Source organism: Puccinia triticina, chromosome 8A, assembly GCF_026914185.1.
Source record: "Puccinia triticina chromosome 8A, complete sequence".
Classification (NCBI taxonomy): domain Eukaryota; kingdom Fungi; phylum Basidiomycota; class Pucciniomycetes; order Pucciniales; family Pucciniaceae; genus Puccinia; species Puccinia triticina.
In genome coordinates, this window is record NC_070565.1 from 4,117,799 (window position 1) to 4,134,648 (window position 16,850).

At 48.4% G+C, this 16,850-nt stretch overlaps 2 protein-coding genes across 2 annotated transcripts; one reads left to right on the forward strand and one right to left on the reverse strand.

Annotated features, from left to right (window-relative positions):
* Nucleotides 1-400: 400 nt before the first annotated feature.
* On the forward strand, nucleotides 401-1,811 carry PtA15_8A403 (uncharacterized protein; the record flags this gene model as incomplete). The annotated part of the gene is made up of 5 exons (XM_053171830.1): nucleotides 401-596; nucleotides 690-929; nucleotides 1,030-1,130; nucleotides 1,216-1,644; nucleotides 1,728-1,811. 5 exons carry the CDS (start codon nucleotides 401-403, stop codon nucleotides 1,809-1,811), a joined length of 1,050 nt encoding a protein of 349 aa, XP_053023054.1.
* Nucleotides 1,812-2,774: 963 nt separating this feature from the next.
* PtA15_8A404 (uncharacterized protein) lies at nucleotides 2,775-3,586 on the reverse strand (the record flags this gene model as incomplete). Its single annotated transcript, XM_053171831.1, has 4 exons — nucleotides 2,775-2,931; nucleotides 3,043-3,218; nucleotides 3,348-3,431; nucleotides 3,545-3,586. 4 exons carry the CDS (start codon nucleotides 3,584-3,586, stop codon nucleotides 2,775-2,777), a joined length of 459 nt encoding a protein of 152 aa, XP_053023055.1.
* Nucleotides 3,587-16,850: the final 13,264 nt, after the last annotated feature.

Here is a 16,850-nt window from a genome sequence, read left to right on the forward strand (position 1 = left end):
CCGTTGCTTCGTTCAAGGGGATTGAAGAGCATGTCGCAGCCTATGAAACACTCAAGGGGGTGGTTTAATGATGTCCATCCTAGATAAAACGTCCTGGCTGTTTGTGTCATGAAAAAAAGAAGAAAAAACAAGACCAGCATGGAATTGAGACCTGAAAAGTGCACCATCTGCTGATGTGCAGTTCGGAGAATTCAATGACGCTGGCCGGGGTCGTCTCCGAGCCCCCCGAGCCGTCTCTTCGGTCTCTGGTAGCCTGGTTCGGGTGAGCCTGATTACGTAAGGATGACTGTTTCCTCCCAACAAGATCTCCGACTTCCACTTGGCATGAGACTGGCACCCCTCATCCTCCATCCTCAGCCAACAACCAACCAGCAAACAAACCGCTAGATATTTAGATAACATGTCTACTTCCGAATCCCCAGAACCTACCACTTCTTCAGCCGAGTCTGCTACTGAACCTCAGATCACTATCAACATCAAAGCTCCCTCCGATTCGAAGTTGTCGCTGTCGATCAGCTTGTCAAAAACCGTCTGGGATCTCAAGAAGCTTATCTCCGAAAGCACCAATCCAACGGTCGAAGCCGAAAATCAGAGGCGTAAGTAGACAGCTCAAATGATGTCTTTGTTTCCACACCTGTATCCTCTAAGGGGCTTATCTTGATCACTAAACTGATCTGCAAAATCATCAGTAATTTACTCAGGTCGAGTCCTCAAGGATGAAAGCTTGCTGTCTGAATACAAGATCCAATCAGGCCACTCAATACATATGGTCAAAGGCGCGCCTCGACCTTCAAACCCAACACCAGCCACACAGCAGATCCCCTCGAACTTGAACGCCGGACAACAGATCGCCGGCAACCCGTTGGCTCCTTTGCTCAATGCTACCAACCAAATTCCTGGCTTCAACCCGTTCGCCGACCTCGGGATCAGTTGAGTTCTTCTCCTCCTTCTCTCAGCCGCCAAGAAGAGTAATTTTGTAAATTGGAAGCGCCACCAACAGTACTGATTTAATTACTATCATTTGATTAGATACCAATGATCCCAATATGGCAATGAACATGATGAACAATCCTCAAGTGTTACAAAGTGCCGCTAGACTGTTGGAAGACCCTGCGATAGTCGAGCAGATGGTCAGTTAGTTGGACTTGAAAGGATGCACGTATAAGAGTGTTTACAGAAATTGTTTTTTTGTTTTGTCTTTGGTCGGCTGAGCAGATTGCCAGTGATCCTCGACTTCAATCCATGGGGCCTCAAGTGCGAGAGATGCTGCGATCGCCGATGTTTCGACAGATGCTAACGAACCCTGATCTGATGCGAGGCATGCATGGAGCGATGCGAGGGTCGGGAGGAGCAAGCCCGTTTGGGGATATGAACCTCGCTGGGGCGGGTGGTGCGACGGACCCGATCGCGGCCGCACTGGGTGCACACGCGACGACCCCGGGAGCCACTGCCGGCGCTCCCCCCGCCAATCCGGCTGCGGGACTGGGAGGAATGGACCCACTGGCGTTGATGAATAGTCCGTTGGGACAGATGATGCAACAGGGAATGGGATTCCCTATGGCCGCTCCTCCACCTGCCGATCCACGACCCCCTGAAGAACGGTTCGAGGTCCAGCTCGGACAACTGCAAGGCATGGGATTCACCGTAAATGCCTCCTCTGCCTCATCTGACTCCAAAAGCTACTCTTATTCTAGTCCGCTGATCATCCTCTTTCTCTGGGTCCGTAGGATGCTAGACAGAACGTGAGGGCTCTATTGGCTAGTGGAGGAAGTGTCGAAGCAGCAATTGAATACATCCTAAGCGGTAATTAGAAGACTCAGGTCATAGTCAGAAAGTGGGAGAGGTTTTTAAGTCGATAAAACATACACACACCTGCAATTCAAAGCATTTATTCATTCATAAGAGAAAATTGATCGTTTGGATTAGCTCTCAACTACCTCTCTCTCTCTCCTTCTCTCTCTCTTCTCTCTTTCCCTGCCTTATGAGTGTATCCAATCCACTTATCAAACACTAGATCACTTATTTATCTACTATCCCAACTTATCACTATCAACAACAAACATCCAGAAACCACGATAAAAAATGAGCTGAATTCCTCGGAGATTGATTCCCTTTCTTAAACCTACCAATTTTCCTCTATTTCCATTTTTGTTTTGTTTTCTTGTCTGTGTGTAATTATTTTTTTAATGCTCATTCCTCCGGCCCTCAAATCTCAACAAAAAAGAGAGATAAATTCAAAGTTGTTCTTTCTGCCAGCACTGAGCAGGACAGTCAGGACCCCGTGACACACGCACTTTCTTTTTCTTCCATCCAACTTGCCTGATCTTTCAATAGTGAGTGGGGGACATTGTGTTGACATACCAATGTGAATGAGGAAGGTGGGACGGAAGATCCGCCTGATGTTTTTAATCTGTCATCAAACCATATATACATGTACATATAAGCAGTAGCTGAACAGTTTTCTTTGTGAACAACGTTAACTAGACCTGAAAAGGCCAAACTATTCCTACTTTGCAAAACATCATGTGCAAAAACATGAAAGAACCAGAAACTATTACATGTGTGTGTATATAACTCACCACGTAACCAGGCCTTATTTTTGTAGTTGATATCTTGCGATTCTACTACTTCTGTAGAGCCAAAAATATACAGTACAAAGGTGAAGGGTCACATTGAGCCGACGATCGTAGTGGTCAAAGTTAAAAAAAAACATTTTGCGGCTGCGGTGTTACAGAGAAGAGGGTTAAGGCACTGTATGTTGCTAGACGATGAAGTTAGACGCTGGGCTGTAAATCGGTCGGCTGGGTGGGCTCAATTGATTGTTCGGCTGATGGGTGGACGCTCGCATCAGTGACGATAGCGTTGTCGATCGATTCCAAGACCGCGCCATCCGCCCCGTGCTTCGGCAATACCCCAGCATTCGCAGGATTGCTAGGAAGTAGATGCAGCGGGAAAAAAAGGAGGGGATGGGCGAAATGGGCGCTCAGGAAGTGCTAGACTCGAGTGAGCTTGGATTTGGAAAAAGAACATTATAGTACTTACCACTCCGCATTCGGGTGATTCATGACCGGATGTTGGGCTGTAGTAGGAGTGGAGATAGTCGAATGGGTGGCATGATGGATATTTTCAGGAGAAGGTATCGTTGTGCCGACCGATTGAGGGGCCGTTTTACCGGCTTTCGATAAGGCGTAATCTCCGGAATCGAAATATTTACGCTCCTGTAGACCGTCATCGTCGAAGGGCAACATGGGTTAGAATTCCCACATGCGTTTGCAAACTTTGGATGGCTTCTCGAAAAGCAGGGTATATGCACGCATGATGGGGTCGTCTGTTCTAGGTCGACGTACCATTAGATTGTGCTTGGCAACGTTTTTCTTCGGGGGAAGTTTGCCGTAAAGACGGAAGAGTTTCTGTTCTTCCTCGGACATGGCCTGTTATAGCAGCGATCAAAGGTACGAAAGAAGAGCAAAGTTAGGGTTTGAAATCGAATAAGCACGGGAGACAGCTTGGAGGAGAAACCAGGGTGATGCTTGAGATGACTGACACTGATGTCTACTTTCTTTTTTTGATGAGGGTTGAGGGCCATTCTGTTGTATTGTCAATCGCCTGGATCGGAGTGGTAACTGGTTTAAGTTGCTTTGTCTTGGGGTGATGACGACGGTTTGCCACTGGCTGACTCCACACCACCTGTCACGCGTCAGAAAGTAACACCTCCGCATCACCTGTCACGCATCGGAAAGTGTCATATCACTGGTGTCACCTGGTCGGGGCGGCGGTTGTACAATTTAAGGTTTCATCCGGACACCGCCACGGACGCGTCCGGGCGCCTTCAACTCGTCATATTTGGCGTCTTGAAAGGACCCTGGAGAGCCCCTACAAAGCCATCTCATGTAGCACGTATCCTGGGGACATTTTTTTGCAAAATGCTCCCCATGTAAATCACCGGATACATATCTAAATTGATTTACTTATCCAAGATGGTAATGTAACTGGTACTTTTGGGGGTTTGCCTGGAAAGAAAAACCAAATATTTAGGTCTTGGGTTCAATTCCCAACCAGAACAGGCTTTATTTTGTCCAATTTTGCCATGGTGGGCCTTTCTCCCAAAAAAATCCTCCTCATGTACTATGTATCTAAACCGGGTCCAATTGGGAAAAACCCAATTTCCCCATGTACCCAAAACACGGAATTGGCAAAATTTACATGAGGCGGCTTGGTCGGGGCTTTCTGGGGTCCTGTCTTGAAGGCATCAATTTTGAATTCAGTACATCACTGCTCAAATCTGAATTCAGATTTGCATTGGACAGGTTGCCTCTGGCCAACACTGGGTCGCTACGCTAACCATAGCGGTTAGCGTAGCGTAGCGCAGCGCAAATGCGCTATTTTTTAGCGTAGCGTTAGCGAAATTGCACGCATATGCGCTAACGCTACGCGCACGCGGTGCGCAGCTATTTTAGCTGATAGCGTAGCGTTAGCGCAGATGCGCGCAATTGCGCTAACGCTACACATGCAGGGCGCAAAAGAGCGCGCGCTACGCTGCGCTACAGCGCCTTTAGCGGGAAAAAAGGGCATTTTTCCGCTAAAAGCGCTGTAGCGCAGCGCAGCGTAGCGTAGCGACTGTAGCGGCGCGCTAACGCTAACAAAGAATTGGTGCGCTGTTAGCGCCGCTGAAAATTAGCGCAGCGTAGCGGCGCTAACAGCGCGCTAACGCTATGCAAAATAGAGGGGCGCTTTTTGCCGCTACGCTAACGCGTAGCGCTGAAATAGCGTAGCGTAGCGTAGCGACCCAGTGTTGCTCTGGCTGCGCAGTCAACAAGCGGTCTGGCTTGACCGCCAGAAATCGGACTGCAGAGGCAGGTCAACACCGGAGAGTTGGTCTGACCCATCCAACCAGACTGTCATGCCAACACCGCCAACATGTGTTGGCATAACAGTTGGGTCAGCCAAGTGTTGTGGCTTACCCAGCCAACCACATTTGGGCCTGGTGAGCGGGCCAATGGTATTTATGGTATTCAAAATTGCATATGCCACTGTTTACATAAAATCATAAAGCCAATTTTGGCTGGGAGATGTCAGCGTGCATAAAACTTAAAGTGACATCTCCCAGCCAAAATTGCAGTTTATGATTTTATGTAAAAAAAACTTATGCAATTTTGAATACCATAATTGCTGAGTTGGGCATGCCAACAAGATCATGTTGGCCTGACATATGCTCAAACCACAACAGCTTGTCTAGATGAGCAATTCAACACCATCAGTGGGTTGAGGAGAACTTAACTAAGTCCCTCCCCTTCCTGAGGCTTTGCCGGAGGGACTTCTGACTAATCTGCAATTCTTGCATATGAGATCTGGATAATTTACCACACTCATGGTTATATTCCTCATAACTCCACCATTTCTCAACCCTTCCTCACAAGACCCATTTTTTCTGAATGGCATTGCTCTCAAAAAAGTTTTCATGTATTTTATATTTCTTGTATCTAGCTCATCTATCTGAAAAATATATATTTTGAAAAACAGAATAAAAATGAAAATAATTGTGATGTCAAGCACATCACTCCATTTGGTATTTCCATACTGCACTGTGAAAGATTTCAGACGACTAAAAGAATTTTATTCCTTAGTAACAGTTTCTAATTACAACTTGATCATAATTAGGTAGAAGGAATGAAGGTGAAGATTTACCTAAGAGCAGGCAATTAGGCCGCTCTCTTAGCGTGAAGCTGATAAGGATGGGATGAGTAGATGGACGGCGGTTCTAATGTTTAACCTGCGTTGGTCTAGGCAGCAAGTACCGTTAGCTCATCTGTTCTTGTCTTATCGTTCCTCAAGACTTAATTGTCCTTACCCAATTTGGGTTTCTGGCCCTTAGGGTCCACTTGGTTGTTCTAGGCGAAACGGCGGAGTAGCGACGCTGTCTTGTCTGAGCGGAGCATTACTCATTAGCCTCTTTGTTTCTTTTTTGCCAGCTTGGGACACGACCACTCACCGTGTCTCTCTACTTCTCTTTGGTAGTAGGCGGTGCGGTCGGTTTTGTCCTCCTCAACGATGTCTAGGGGATTTGAGATTTTCATGGAAGAAGCATTAGCTTTCCATGTTGCTTTCAGAGTTTCAAGATGTCAGCCACTCACCTTTGGTGTTGACTGATATTCTAGCTCTTAGTTGATGAGAGCCGGGATCAACCACGAGCCTGATTTTATTGCTCGCTGGTGTCGGACCTGCATACATCAAATTTGATGCGTCAGTTTTACAACGCCTTGCGGCTGTTTTGGACTGCAGAAGATGGTTCGCTTTGCTTACCAAGCTCCACAGCTGATTCAGCTCCGGGCCGCTCTCTCAATTTATGAGCGCTAAGCCTTTCGCCTTGGTGAGAAATCTCACACACTGAACCAACCCCAAGAGACCCAAGTGCTTTTATAACATTGTATCAGTGAATGGACCTTGAGATGACGGCGCACAGGCGGTTATTTTCTGATCTGGTGAATTCCAAGAATTTTGAGGAAATGGTTGTTTTGAAAGAATTAAAGGAGGGTGAATATGCAGGCGGGTGAGATTGAAATTATATCAGAAGGAGGGGCAGATGCAGCTGTACCATCCATCAAAAACTTAGAAGGGTTGAGTTCTGGTGGTTCAAATGAAAACACCACTAAAACTAAAATATCTCTCATGCAAGAATTGCAGATTAGTCATAAGTCCCTCCGGCAAAGCTTCAGGCGGGGGAGGGACTTAGTTCAGTTTGGGGTTGGGTTTGCGTTGAGCATGGGTCACTATTGGCTTTCTGTCCTTGTTGGGCAAGCAATAATTGGATTGGTCTTTTTTTTTCTTTTGATCAAGTGTCCTATAACTCTTTTGCGGTGGGAAGGAGGCAAAAAAAGTTTGTCAAAAAATCACAGGCACCGAGGTTTCTGGATGTTGGTAAACAGTGAACAAGAATCAAGCAATTTATATGACAGAAAGCTAGCATAGTGGTTAGAGCATTTCCACTGTGGGCCCTATTTTGGGCCCCTATAATTGACCTTTGGGACTGCACAGCCGGGTCTACTGCCCCAAAATGCTGTGGCATAAGCCGCAAGCCTCCAAAGGGATTCTCTAAAAAATCATGAAACTTCACATGTGCATACACTTTGTCAATGACCAGAGCCCAACCAAGGGCAGCATGTATATAACACTCCTTGATGACCAGCAAAAACCAGTCATCCTGAATGAATGCACTTCACTTGATGAACATCTGAGGCATTCATCAAGAAACCACACCTTATCAATAAACCAAATTGTCATTGAAGGGAGACTGGGAGTACTCTCAAGTCTCCGGGACTGGCTAGTACAACCGGGTCCATCAGGTTGTTTAGACTGATGATCAGAATGAATCATTGACTCTCTTGAACAAACAGTCTCAGCCTGGACTCCCTTTGACAAATGGTTTGCACTGATCATTGAGTGAATTTTACAAGGTTGGAGTGTACTTCAATGAATGATGAAATGTGTTGGTCAAATGGGCCAGTAATCAAAGTGATGTTGATTTGGCCAGTGACCGGTGTAAAGTTGATCAGCAAGGGGAATCAGACACTTTTATCAGTTTGCTGTGTGAAAGGGAGTTGAGGTGGGGATGGACAAGTCCCTAATTATTCCCTTGGATTCCATACAAGTAGGGACTCAAGGATGATCTTTAGGGACAGTGGTTAATTTTGGATGCGAATAGGGCCTGCGGTGGGTTGTGCTGAGGTGGTAAAATCCTGAAAATTTCAACTCGTGCCTGTGGTGGAAATGCTCTTGGTGGGCACCTGTGTGATGAGCTTGCACCATGTGATGTGGCAAGGTGGTTGGTTTTACCCTGCTGTTAGAGATATTTTTGGGGTGGTGATGCATGCTGACCCTAACTTAACTAAGTATCTCCCATGGGAGGCCTTATTGATGAAATTTTCCTGATAGAAATGCTGATGATCCTTCCTTTTTTATGTAAGGCCCCCGCACAGTGCCATCTTTGTGCAATCACCCTCAACATTTATACTTAGGCTCATCAGAATCCTGGCTATCTCCTGCCACCTTCATTAGTATTTTTTTCCCTCCCAAGCTAAAGATACAAGGCATGTAGTAAAAAAAACTTCATGCTGGCTAAAAAAGGCAAGTCATCATTGTTTTGTGAATTGGCTCCCTTGGTATATGGATTGAACTGGGGCAAATGTGTATTCCCACAAGTATCCTGCACCTGTTCTTTTTTTTTTCTCAGGAAAGTTACCACCATCTTCAATATGGTATTACAAGCAAAGCAGGAGGACCTAAGTTGATTTTAATGCATCAAAAATTAGAACAGATGCACATCTTTCAGATGATCAAGAAATATTCATGGATTCATGGGAGGTTGCAGAACTACAGCAAAGTTTGTGGGGCATGGTGGTTTTGGGAATTTCTCTCAGTCTTGAATCCCCAAGACTGCAAAGTCCCTCTGGTGGAGGCGCTTTCCACCTCCACCTTTGGACTTAATTTTGGTGCTGACCCTCACAGCAATCCACCTTCAGAAGATCAGCTGATGCCTTCCATTGCACAAGCCCAGCACAATTAGTTTTGTGTCTCACAAGGCCTGCTTCACAGGCAGAGCTCAGTGAGCACCCAATGCTGAAAGGTTCTTTGGTGGCAGAAGACACCAAGCCATTGGTCTTGCCATTGCTGATTGATGAGCTGGGCCGGATGGCAATGAAGCCTGAGGAGAATGCTAGCAAGCTTGTCATAAGCATCTTGAACTCGCCACCAGCAACAAGTTCAACCACTGCAATAGCCCCAGTCTCAAGATCCCATAGAAGATTTGAGTCTTTTGCCTCTTCAGGGTCAGAGTGCTTCCTTGAAAGTTGAGGGTCTTCATGGCCCAAGGCTGAGTGAGGGGTGTCAGCCTTGAACGCATTGAAATACACCTCAATGGACCATGAGCTTTAGTACAGCCATTTTCAAAAAAGATGTCACACTGGACTGTTGCTACCGTCCAGGGCCCAAAAAGCATTGGTAGGCACAAGCCAAATCTCAAGCTATAATCTATTGCCAACCAAAAACATATTTAAGCAAACAGGGCCCAATGGTTGATTCAAACGGGAAGGTTGTTTACAACCCTTTGAGATACTGCAAGAAGAAATTCATTGGCTTTGCTTTTGTTGGTATTTGTCATATCATTGGGCTATGTCATTGGCTTTGCGTTTCCTGCAGCGCCTTGCACTGGGCTGGAGAGTGTGCCTTCAGCTACAGGCATAAGGCAAAAACTGATCACAAAATGTGTTGCGGAAAGTGGCGGGCTGTTTGTGGTCGTGCCATTGAACTGTGCAGCGCGCCAGCGCCTGCGGCGGCGGAGCCGCATTGTACTCTAGTATAAATTAAAAAAGAGAAGGTTGAGGTTTTGAAGCTATGCTTCAACAAGGATTGAAACCAAGAGGCTTGTGAAAGGTTTGTGAAAACAACTATGACTTTGAATTGCAAGTAACTGTGAATTGCAAGTAGCTGTGATATGTATGTGTAATAAATAACTGTGACAAGTGAGTAGATTGATTGTGGGAGCCAGATGGCATAAGGATCTGAGGGGGAATTTCCCTTCATGGGATGAGGAGGGAACAACTGGCAGGTAGAGGCCTCCTTATATAGGAAACTAAAAGGGGGTCTAACTTCTAGGTTACATGAGTATCATATAAGCGACCGAGGCCACGTCGGCGTCATTCCTCCGATCCCTTCTGGCCCGCCCAGAAAACCAAACCCATGACGGAAAAGTTGTTATGGACACGATGCTAATGTCCTTACTACTTCAGCTCCTGGACAGCGAAGCCGAGCAAAAGCGCATGATCTTACGTACGATGGAAGAAATGCGCCAGACCATGCAGGAGATGAAACTCGCGATGGCGGACCTTCGCGAGCTACCAGGACGCGTCACAACCATCGAGGCAGGACAATTGACGCGAAAACAACCCGCAACGGTCAAATCCTACGCGTCGACTGCAGCTAAGCCGAAAGCCCCGCCCCCCCCTCCGACCAAGACTGAGATGACAGCGGCTCGGCCGGGCCTGACGATCATTCACGCCCGAGCGGGCACCACACCACTGAAGGAAGTAGACGCTGAAATCGTTGTCCGGAAAGCGAACGAGGTCCTCGACAAGATGAACGCCAACGTCCAGGGCGAGAAGGTTACGGTTAAGGCCGTCCGGTTCCTGCCATCTGGTGACGTGTCCTTCTACTCGAAAAACCGCCAACACAAAGAGTGGCTGATGCGCAACAAACATGAGTGGAGCAAGCAGGTCCACCCCAACTTAGAAGCGTCGCCAAGCACATATTCGGTCCTGGCCCACGGGATTCCCCGGACATTCAACGTCGACGCGGCAGCGAGTAAGATCGCCATCGCTGCGGACAACAACAATTTTGGTTCAGAAAAAATCTTCAGGATCCGATGGCTGGGAGGCTCCAGGGACCCGACGGACCCTCGGCAGGCCGGTACCATTGTTATATCTTTCACTGACCCTGCAACCGCTGACCTATTGGTTAAACAGCGAGGATTATTTTTGAGTGGCTGCTTTCATAGGGCCGAACGATTCAAGAAATTGCCGCCGCAGTGTTTCAAATGCCTGCAAATGGGCCACTTTGGCAAATGGTGCCGGGCTGACCCGAAGTGCGGTAAATGCGGAGCTAAGCACGAGACTCGGGACTGCCAGGAGGCAGCAAGCTCAGGAGGAAAGCTGTGTGTGATCTGTAAGGACGCCGGCAAGGGGAAGGGAGTTTGGGAAACCCACACGCCTTTTGATAAGGCATGTGAGGTGAAACGGGCATGGCTACTTTCTAAAAATCACCTCCGCAATGAATAATATAGGCCCAATACTAACCCCTGTTGTTCCTAGTTCCTCAGTTGTAGATACTCATCGTTTTGTGCCAAGCAATAAAGACTTCGTGCCCTCTTCTATTGTGCAGTTGAACTGCCATAATAGCCGAGCGACAACCTACAGTATTCTCAACACTGAGCTTAGCTCGGTGGTTTCTCTTATTATTCAAGAACCTTGGGTCAATCCGCTGACTTGTCTTCCTCCCGACCACGAGGCTTGGTGGACCTTTTGTAGCCCGGAACATCGACCAACAGATCTCAAGGACAAGCACCGGACGGTGACTTACGTTCGGAAGTCAATTGCCTCTCAGGACATTAATGTCCTGGGAGGCAGCGGTAAGTTTTTTATTGCCTTAGAGTTAACCTTGCTGACAGGGACCCGATTGAGGGTTTTGAATGCGTACAATCCACCAGGCACAACCGAGGGAGTCGACCGGATCAGGAGCTGGCTGGAAGTCGCCAACGACCGGCGCGTGGCATCGGTCATTGGTTTGGACTCCAACCTCCACCACCGATCTTGGAACCCACCGGGCTACACACACGCCCATAAAGAGGCGAAGGCTTTAGTTCAGATGTGCGGCAGACATGGGTTTAGGCTGATTTCTGAAAAGGACGCCCCCACATTCATTTCCAGTCGGGGATCGAGGACTACTATCGACCTCACGTGGTCAAATTTCCGCGCCTCCCAGTTAATCCTCCGTACGCTGACCTCCTCGGACAACCACGGGTCAGATCACCAGAAGCTCATCACGGAGCTACGAGACTCCCCACCGGCACCGGTATACCGGGTGGCGGCCCCCAGGCCGGCGGAGCTGGACCGAGAGAGTTTACGGGAAACGGCACGGGACACACTCAACCGGCTAAGTTCCCTTTCACCACATCTAAGCATTGACGAGACTGAGGAGAGGCTGACTTCGGGGCTACTCGACGCCTGGCTGGCTCAGGGAAAACGGAAACGAGTCAACCACGCCAAGATCAAAAAATGGTGGGACAAGGAGATCCTCGGGCCCTTGGTTAAGATACGAAATAAGTGCCGGCGCCTTTTAGTCATGGCCCCTACACAGGTCAATACTGACCGTTTCAATTATTGGAACGACAGGTTCCGCGGAGAGGTTAACAGGCTCAAACAACAGCATTGGCGGAACTTTCTGGCTTCGACCGACGCAACAACGGTCTTTCAGGCCCTACATTTCACCAAACCAAGGAGCGGGGGAGGCGTTCTCCCACTGCGCAACTCGATCGGCGGCTTCACCTCAAACAAGGAGGAGCAGGCGGCGCTCCTCTTCGCCGGCACTTCGGTTGTTGAAAGCACATGTGATCTGTCGGATGTTCCCCCAGCGGAACCCTCCTCTTTTGTGGTGTACCCCCCCATCACGGGCGAGGAGGTGGCAGGGGTCCTTAGTAGACTGGCAAAGAAAAAGGCCGCAGGCCCGGATTGCATCCCAAATGAAGTTCTCACGATTCTGGCACCCGAGATTGCTGACCCCCTTGCTTCCTTCTTTAATAGGTGCATCAGGGAGGATTGCTTCCCCACCGGGTGGCGCACCGCCACCACCGTCATCATCCGGAAATTTGGAAAGCCTGACTACACCGTTCCAGGGGCGTATCGACCAATTGCCCTACTCAGTTCCACCAGTAAGGTGCTCGAGACCGTCCTTGCTGACCGTCTCACTTTCTGGGCAGAATCCAACACCATCATCCCCGACGGACACTCCGGAGGTCGTCGAGGGAAGGGGTGTGACGACGCGCTGATGGCGCTTACAATGTGGGTGAAGAGAAAATGGAGGGAAGGTAAAACGGTCTCGGCCCTCTTCCTCGACGTGAAGTCGGCCTATCCATCGGTCGACCCCCGGCGCCTCGTGCACTCTCTTCGACGAAAAGGATGCCCGACGTACCTTTGGAAGATCATAGCACGATTCTTGGAGGGTCGCCGCACAAAGCTGCGGCTGGCGGACTTTGAATCAGCTGAGTTTAAGATTGAGAAGGGACTCCCGCAGGGTTCCCCCTTATCAGTCATTCTGTACATACTTTACAACTCTGATTTACTGATCAAAGAGTTTTGTTTTGACAGGGACGAAGTCTCCCTGGGCTTCATAGATGACGTGGTCCATCTTGTGGCGGGGAAAACTGCCGAGGGGGCCAGGACGGGTCTCATGACGCTAGCGGAGGCTTCACTTCGGTGGGGCAAAAGCCACGGAGCTATTTTTGACAGCCGGAAAGCTCAATACGTGGCTTTTACCCACGCCAGATCGGCTAAGTTACCTTTTGTGTTTGACGGTCAAATCTTGGAGCCCCAACGGGAGGTCAAATGGCTGGGCCTCTGGCTGGATGAGAAGCTGACCTTCAGTAGACAGCTAACTCAGGTGAAAAAGAAAGCTGACGACACGATGGGACAGCTTCTGAAAATAGGCAGTTCGTCCTGGGGGGTGAGGGAGCAAGAGCGAGGGCTGCTGATCTCGGCTGTCCTTGTCCCTAGGGCCCTCTACGGGGTACAAGTCTGGTTCACCTCCAGCAATAAGGCGAAAGTGACGGCACTGCTCGGGCAGATTGAGCACTCGGCGGCCCGGTTCGCGTTGGGGGCATTAAAATCCACGCCGATTAAATATCTCGATAAGTACCGGCCTTTTAGGAGTATTGTGCAGACGGCCACAAATCGGATAAACAACTTCTTCCTCTCGAAGCTAACCAGGTTTGCGTACAGACCTTCGGCGATTGAGCAACAGATCAGAACGGAACTGGCGTGGCAGGCTAGGTCATTCCCCAGCCCGGCGCATGCGGCCATCACGCGCGAGGCCTTGGCGCCCTTGGCGACAAAGCGGCTTGAGGAGATCAACTTCTTCTTTGAATCCCACCCCCCTTGGAGTCTAGGACGGAAATTGGAATTGGTGGTCGACAGGGTCAACAAACAAGAGGCTAAAAGATCGATTTCTTCTATGCTCAACTCATTGAATCCTAAGTCTGACTTGGTTATTTTTACGGATGGATCAGCCCACCCGGAGGAAGGGTTAGGAGCGGCGGCAGTGACGGGGGATGGCTTGTCGAGCAGGCTCGCTTTCTTGGGCCCTCAAGGCACGGCTTCCAACTTCGAATGCGAATTGGTGGGCATCAGGCTTGGGCTAGAATTGGGGCGCATGGCACAACTCCCGATCTCAGGCGCTCGGGTTATCATTTTAACGGACAGTCAAGCCGCGATTGAACGGCTAAAGTACCCTAGGGCCCCCAAACCGGGCCAATACCTTGTTTCTCAGATTCAGGAAATAGCTGACGCCATCCCACCGTCGACACAGGTGGTGATCCGATGGTGTCCGGGTCACATAGGGATTGAAGGAAATGAGATGGCGGATAGGAAGGCGGCGGAGGCCCGGAACCCCGTCTTTCTCGACGAATCCATCAAGGGCAGCGCGACAGCGGTAAGATCTTCGCTGACCCGGAAAGAGAAGCTATGGCGGAAGTCGCCGCGCACGGCCTTCGACGCTCAGGCCGCTCTGCACCAGCTACGATCAGGTCACGTCCCACTAAACGCTCACCAGTTCAAATGCAAGAAGGCTCCATATCCGATATGCTCGACGTGTGGGGTCGTAGAATCAGTTGATCATTATCTTGTTTCCTGTTCCAGGTTCCGCGGGGCAAGATCGAGTGCAAGAAGGATCCTCTATGCTGAAAGGATCAGGGAATTGTCGGCCAGAACCCTCCTCCATGACGCGAGAGCATTTAAGGCAACAGAAACATTCATCCGAACCTCGGCCAGACTCCCCCAGTTCCGCAGGGTAGAGGACGCCGAGGGAACCCACCAATGATCTCCTCAAGACGGCAACCTCACCGAACCCCTGGATCTTTCCTCCCCCCTTTTCTTCCCTCTTTTTCCCTTTTCTCATTTCTCATCTCTCAACACCATACATTAAAATAAATGGCGGTACCCTCCACAGAAATTTAGTTGTTCTTCTCCTCTCTATTTACATAGATACTGTTGTCACTCTTCGACAGTCTTTGTCAGTCAGATGAATATGCATAGTGCGCAATGTTAAACCAAATCTGCACTAAAAAAAAAAAAAAAAAAAAAAAAAAAAAGATATCATATATATACAATGTGAAAACAGCGGCCAACTTGCGGTTGATAAAAGGAAGGAAATAAAATAAACAAAGTAAGGGCCTGTACCATACAAAATCTGTTTTTCCCGCACGCGGAAAACAGCTTTCTTTTTTCAATGTTCAGTTTATCAAGAGATAAAAACATTGTACCAAAACTGCAGGCTTCCTGCACTGCTCTCCTGGACCAAACTGTTTATGCACATACATAAATACTTAACAAATGGGTCCGGGGGGGATGGTAGGTCCTCAAAACTAGACCAACACATTCATTGTGTATCTGTCCAAGATGAGAGGATGTGGGCTCAAACCTCTCCCTTCCTCTCTGATTAATCTATGAAGTAATTGTATTAGTTGGAGAGGAAGAATGAGGGAAATTTTCTCAGACCAGTCCTTCCGAGGGAAAAGGGGAGATAGATCTCATCAGACCAATACAATGCATTGATCTGAGGGGAACACTCCCCTTCTTCCTCTTGGACCAACTGTACATTGGGAAGAAAGGAAGAAGGGGAGGATTCCTCTTGGACCAATCCAATAGAGCGGTCTGAGAGGAAGGGGGAGAGAGATACTTGATACATAATATTGGTGGAAGAACCCTCTATCTTCCTCTCCAACCAATCTTGTTGAATTGGTTGGAGACAACGGTGGGCCAATACACTAACATTATTTGTTAGTGTAGTGTATTTTAGCCAAAACCAGCTAACAATAACAAAATTTTCTGTTATCTTGTTTTTTGTGTTTCTAACAATACAGGAACTTTCCCAGGAAATAGTGATGGATAACAGCAATAACTGTTATTGTATCCTGTTAGTAGCAATAGAAGGCCTGTTATTGTTGTTAGGGTCAATCTAAATGCACGCCACTTTTTGACTAGATGCACGCCAAAAAAGTGGTGTGCACGCCTGTACGCCAAAATAAATGGCGTACAGGAGCAGTGCACACCATTTGTTTGGAGTGCGTAGCCCTGCACGCCAAAAATACTCCTTTTTGGAAGAATTTTGGCGTGCACAAACCCTCCACGCCATTTTTTTTTTGGCGTACAGGCTTTGCACGCCACTTTTTTGGCGTGCATCTAGTCAAAAAGTGGCGTGCACCATGTTGAATGCAATTTTTTCGGCAGGAACTGTCAGCCTCAAGCGTGTTGAGGATGTACCTCAAAAACACGCCATAAGGCTGCAAAAGACCTATGCAAGAGCCATAGCGCTAAAACGGGAATTAGCTATTCCCGTTTGAGAAGAGAGCTTCTTCATTGAGATATCTAACCGAGCGAGACGCGTCGGTTAGAGATCACTTAAAGGAGGAACCTCCTCGGCTGGAGGATTCCCCAGTTCATTTCATTGAGAGGATATTCCCAAAACTGAACAATACCAAGCCCAAGCTATTACGACTCTCGTTGTGATTGGGGCTTTCCTAGTTATATTCCCTTTCTCTTTTCCCTTTTTCCCCGTTTCCCTCCGTTCTCTCTTCATCGCCTTATCTCTTCTTTCACCGCTTGTATCCTCTCCTCTCTTATTTGTAGTCTACAATAGTCACCCTTGTAGTCTTATACGCTATCGCCGTTATTTTCTATATTCAGAGGTGAGTCACTTTAGAGACCACCCCTGACAGGAACAGTTGCGCACAACAAAATAGGGTGTGACCACTGCGGCCCAATGACATATTTCATGTACTATTCATAGTGCCTCCGCCAAGCTCCGCACTATGAATAGTGCCTCTGCCAAGCTCCACCACTATGAATAGTGCCTCCGCCAAGCCCCGCCACTATAAATAGTGACTCCACCAAGCTCGGCCACTATGAAAACTATTCATCCTGGCACTATTCATAGTGGCGGGGCACTATTCATCATGCCGTTGGGGCGCAGTGGCCAACTGTGCCGCCAAAAAAACTGCATGTAAAAAGGTGCACACCAACTTTTGACTATAT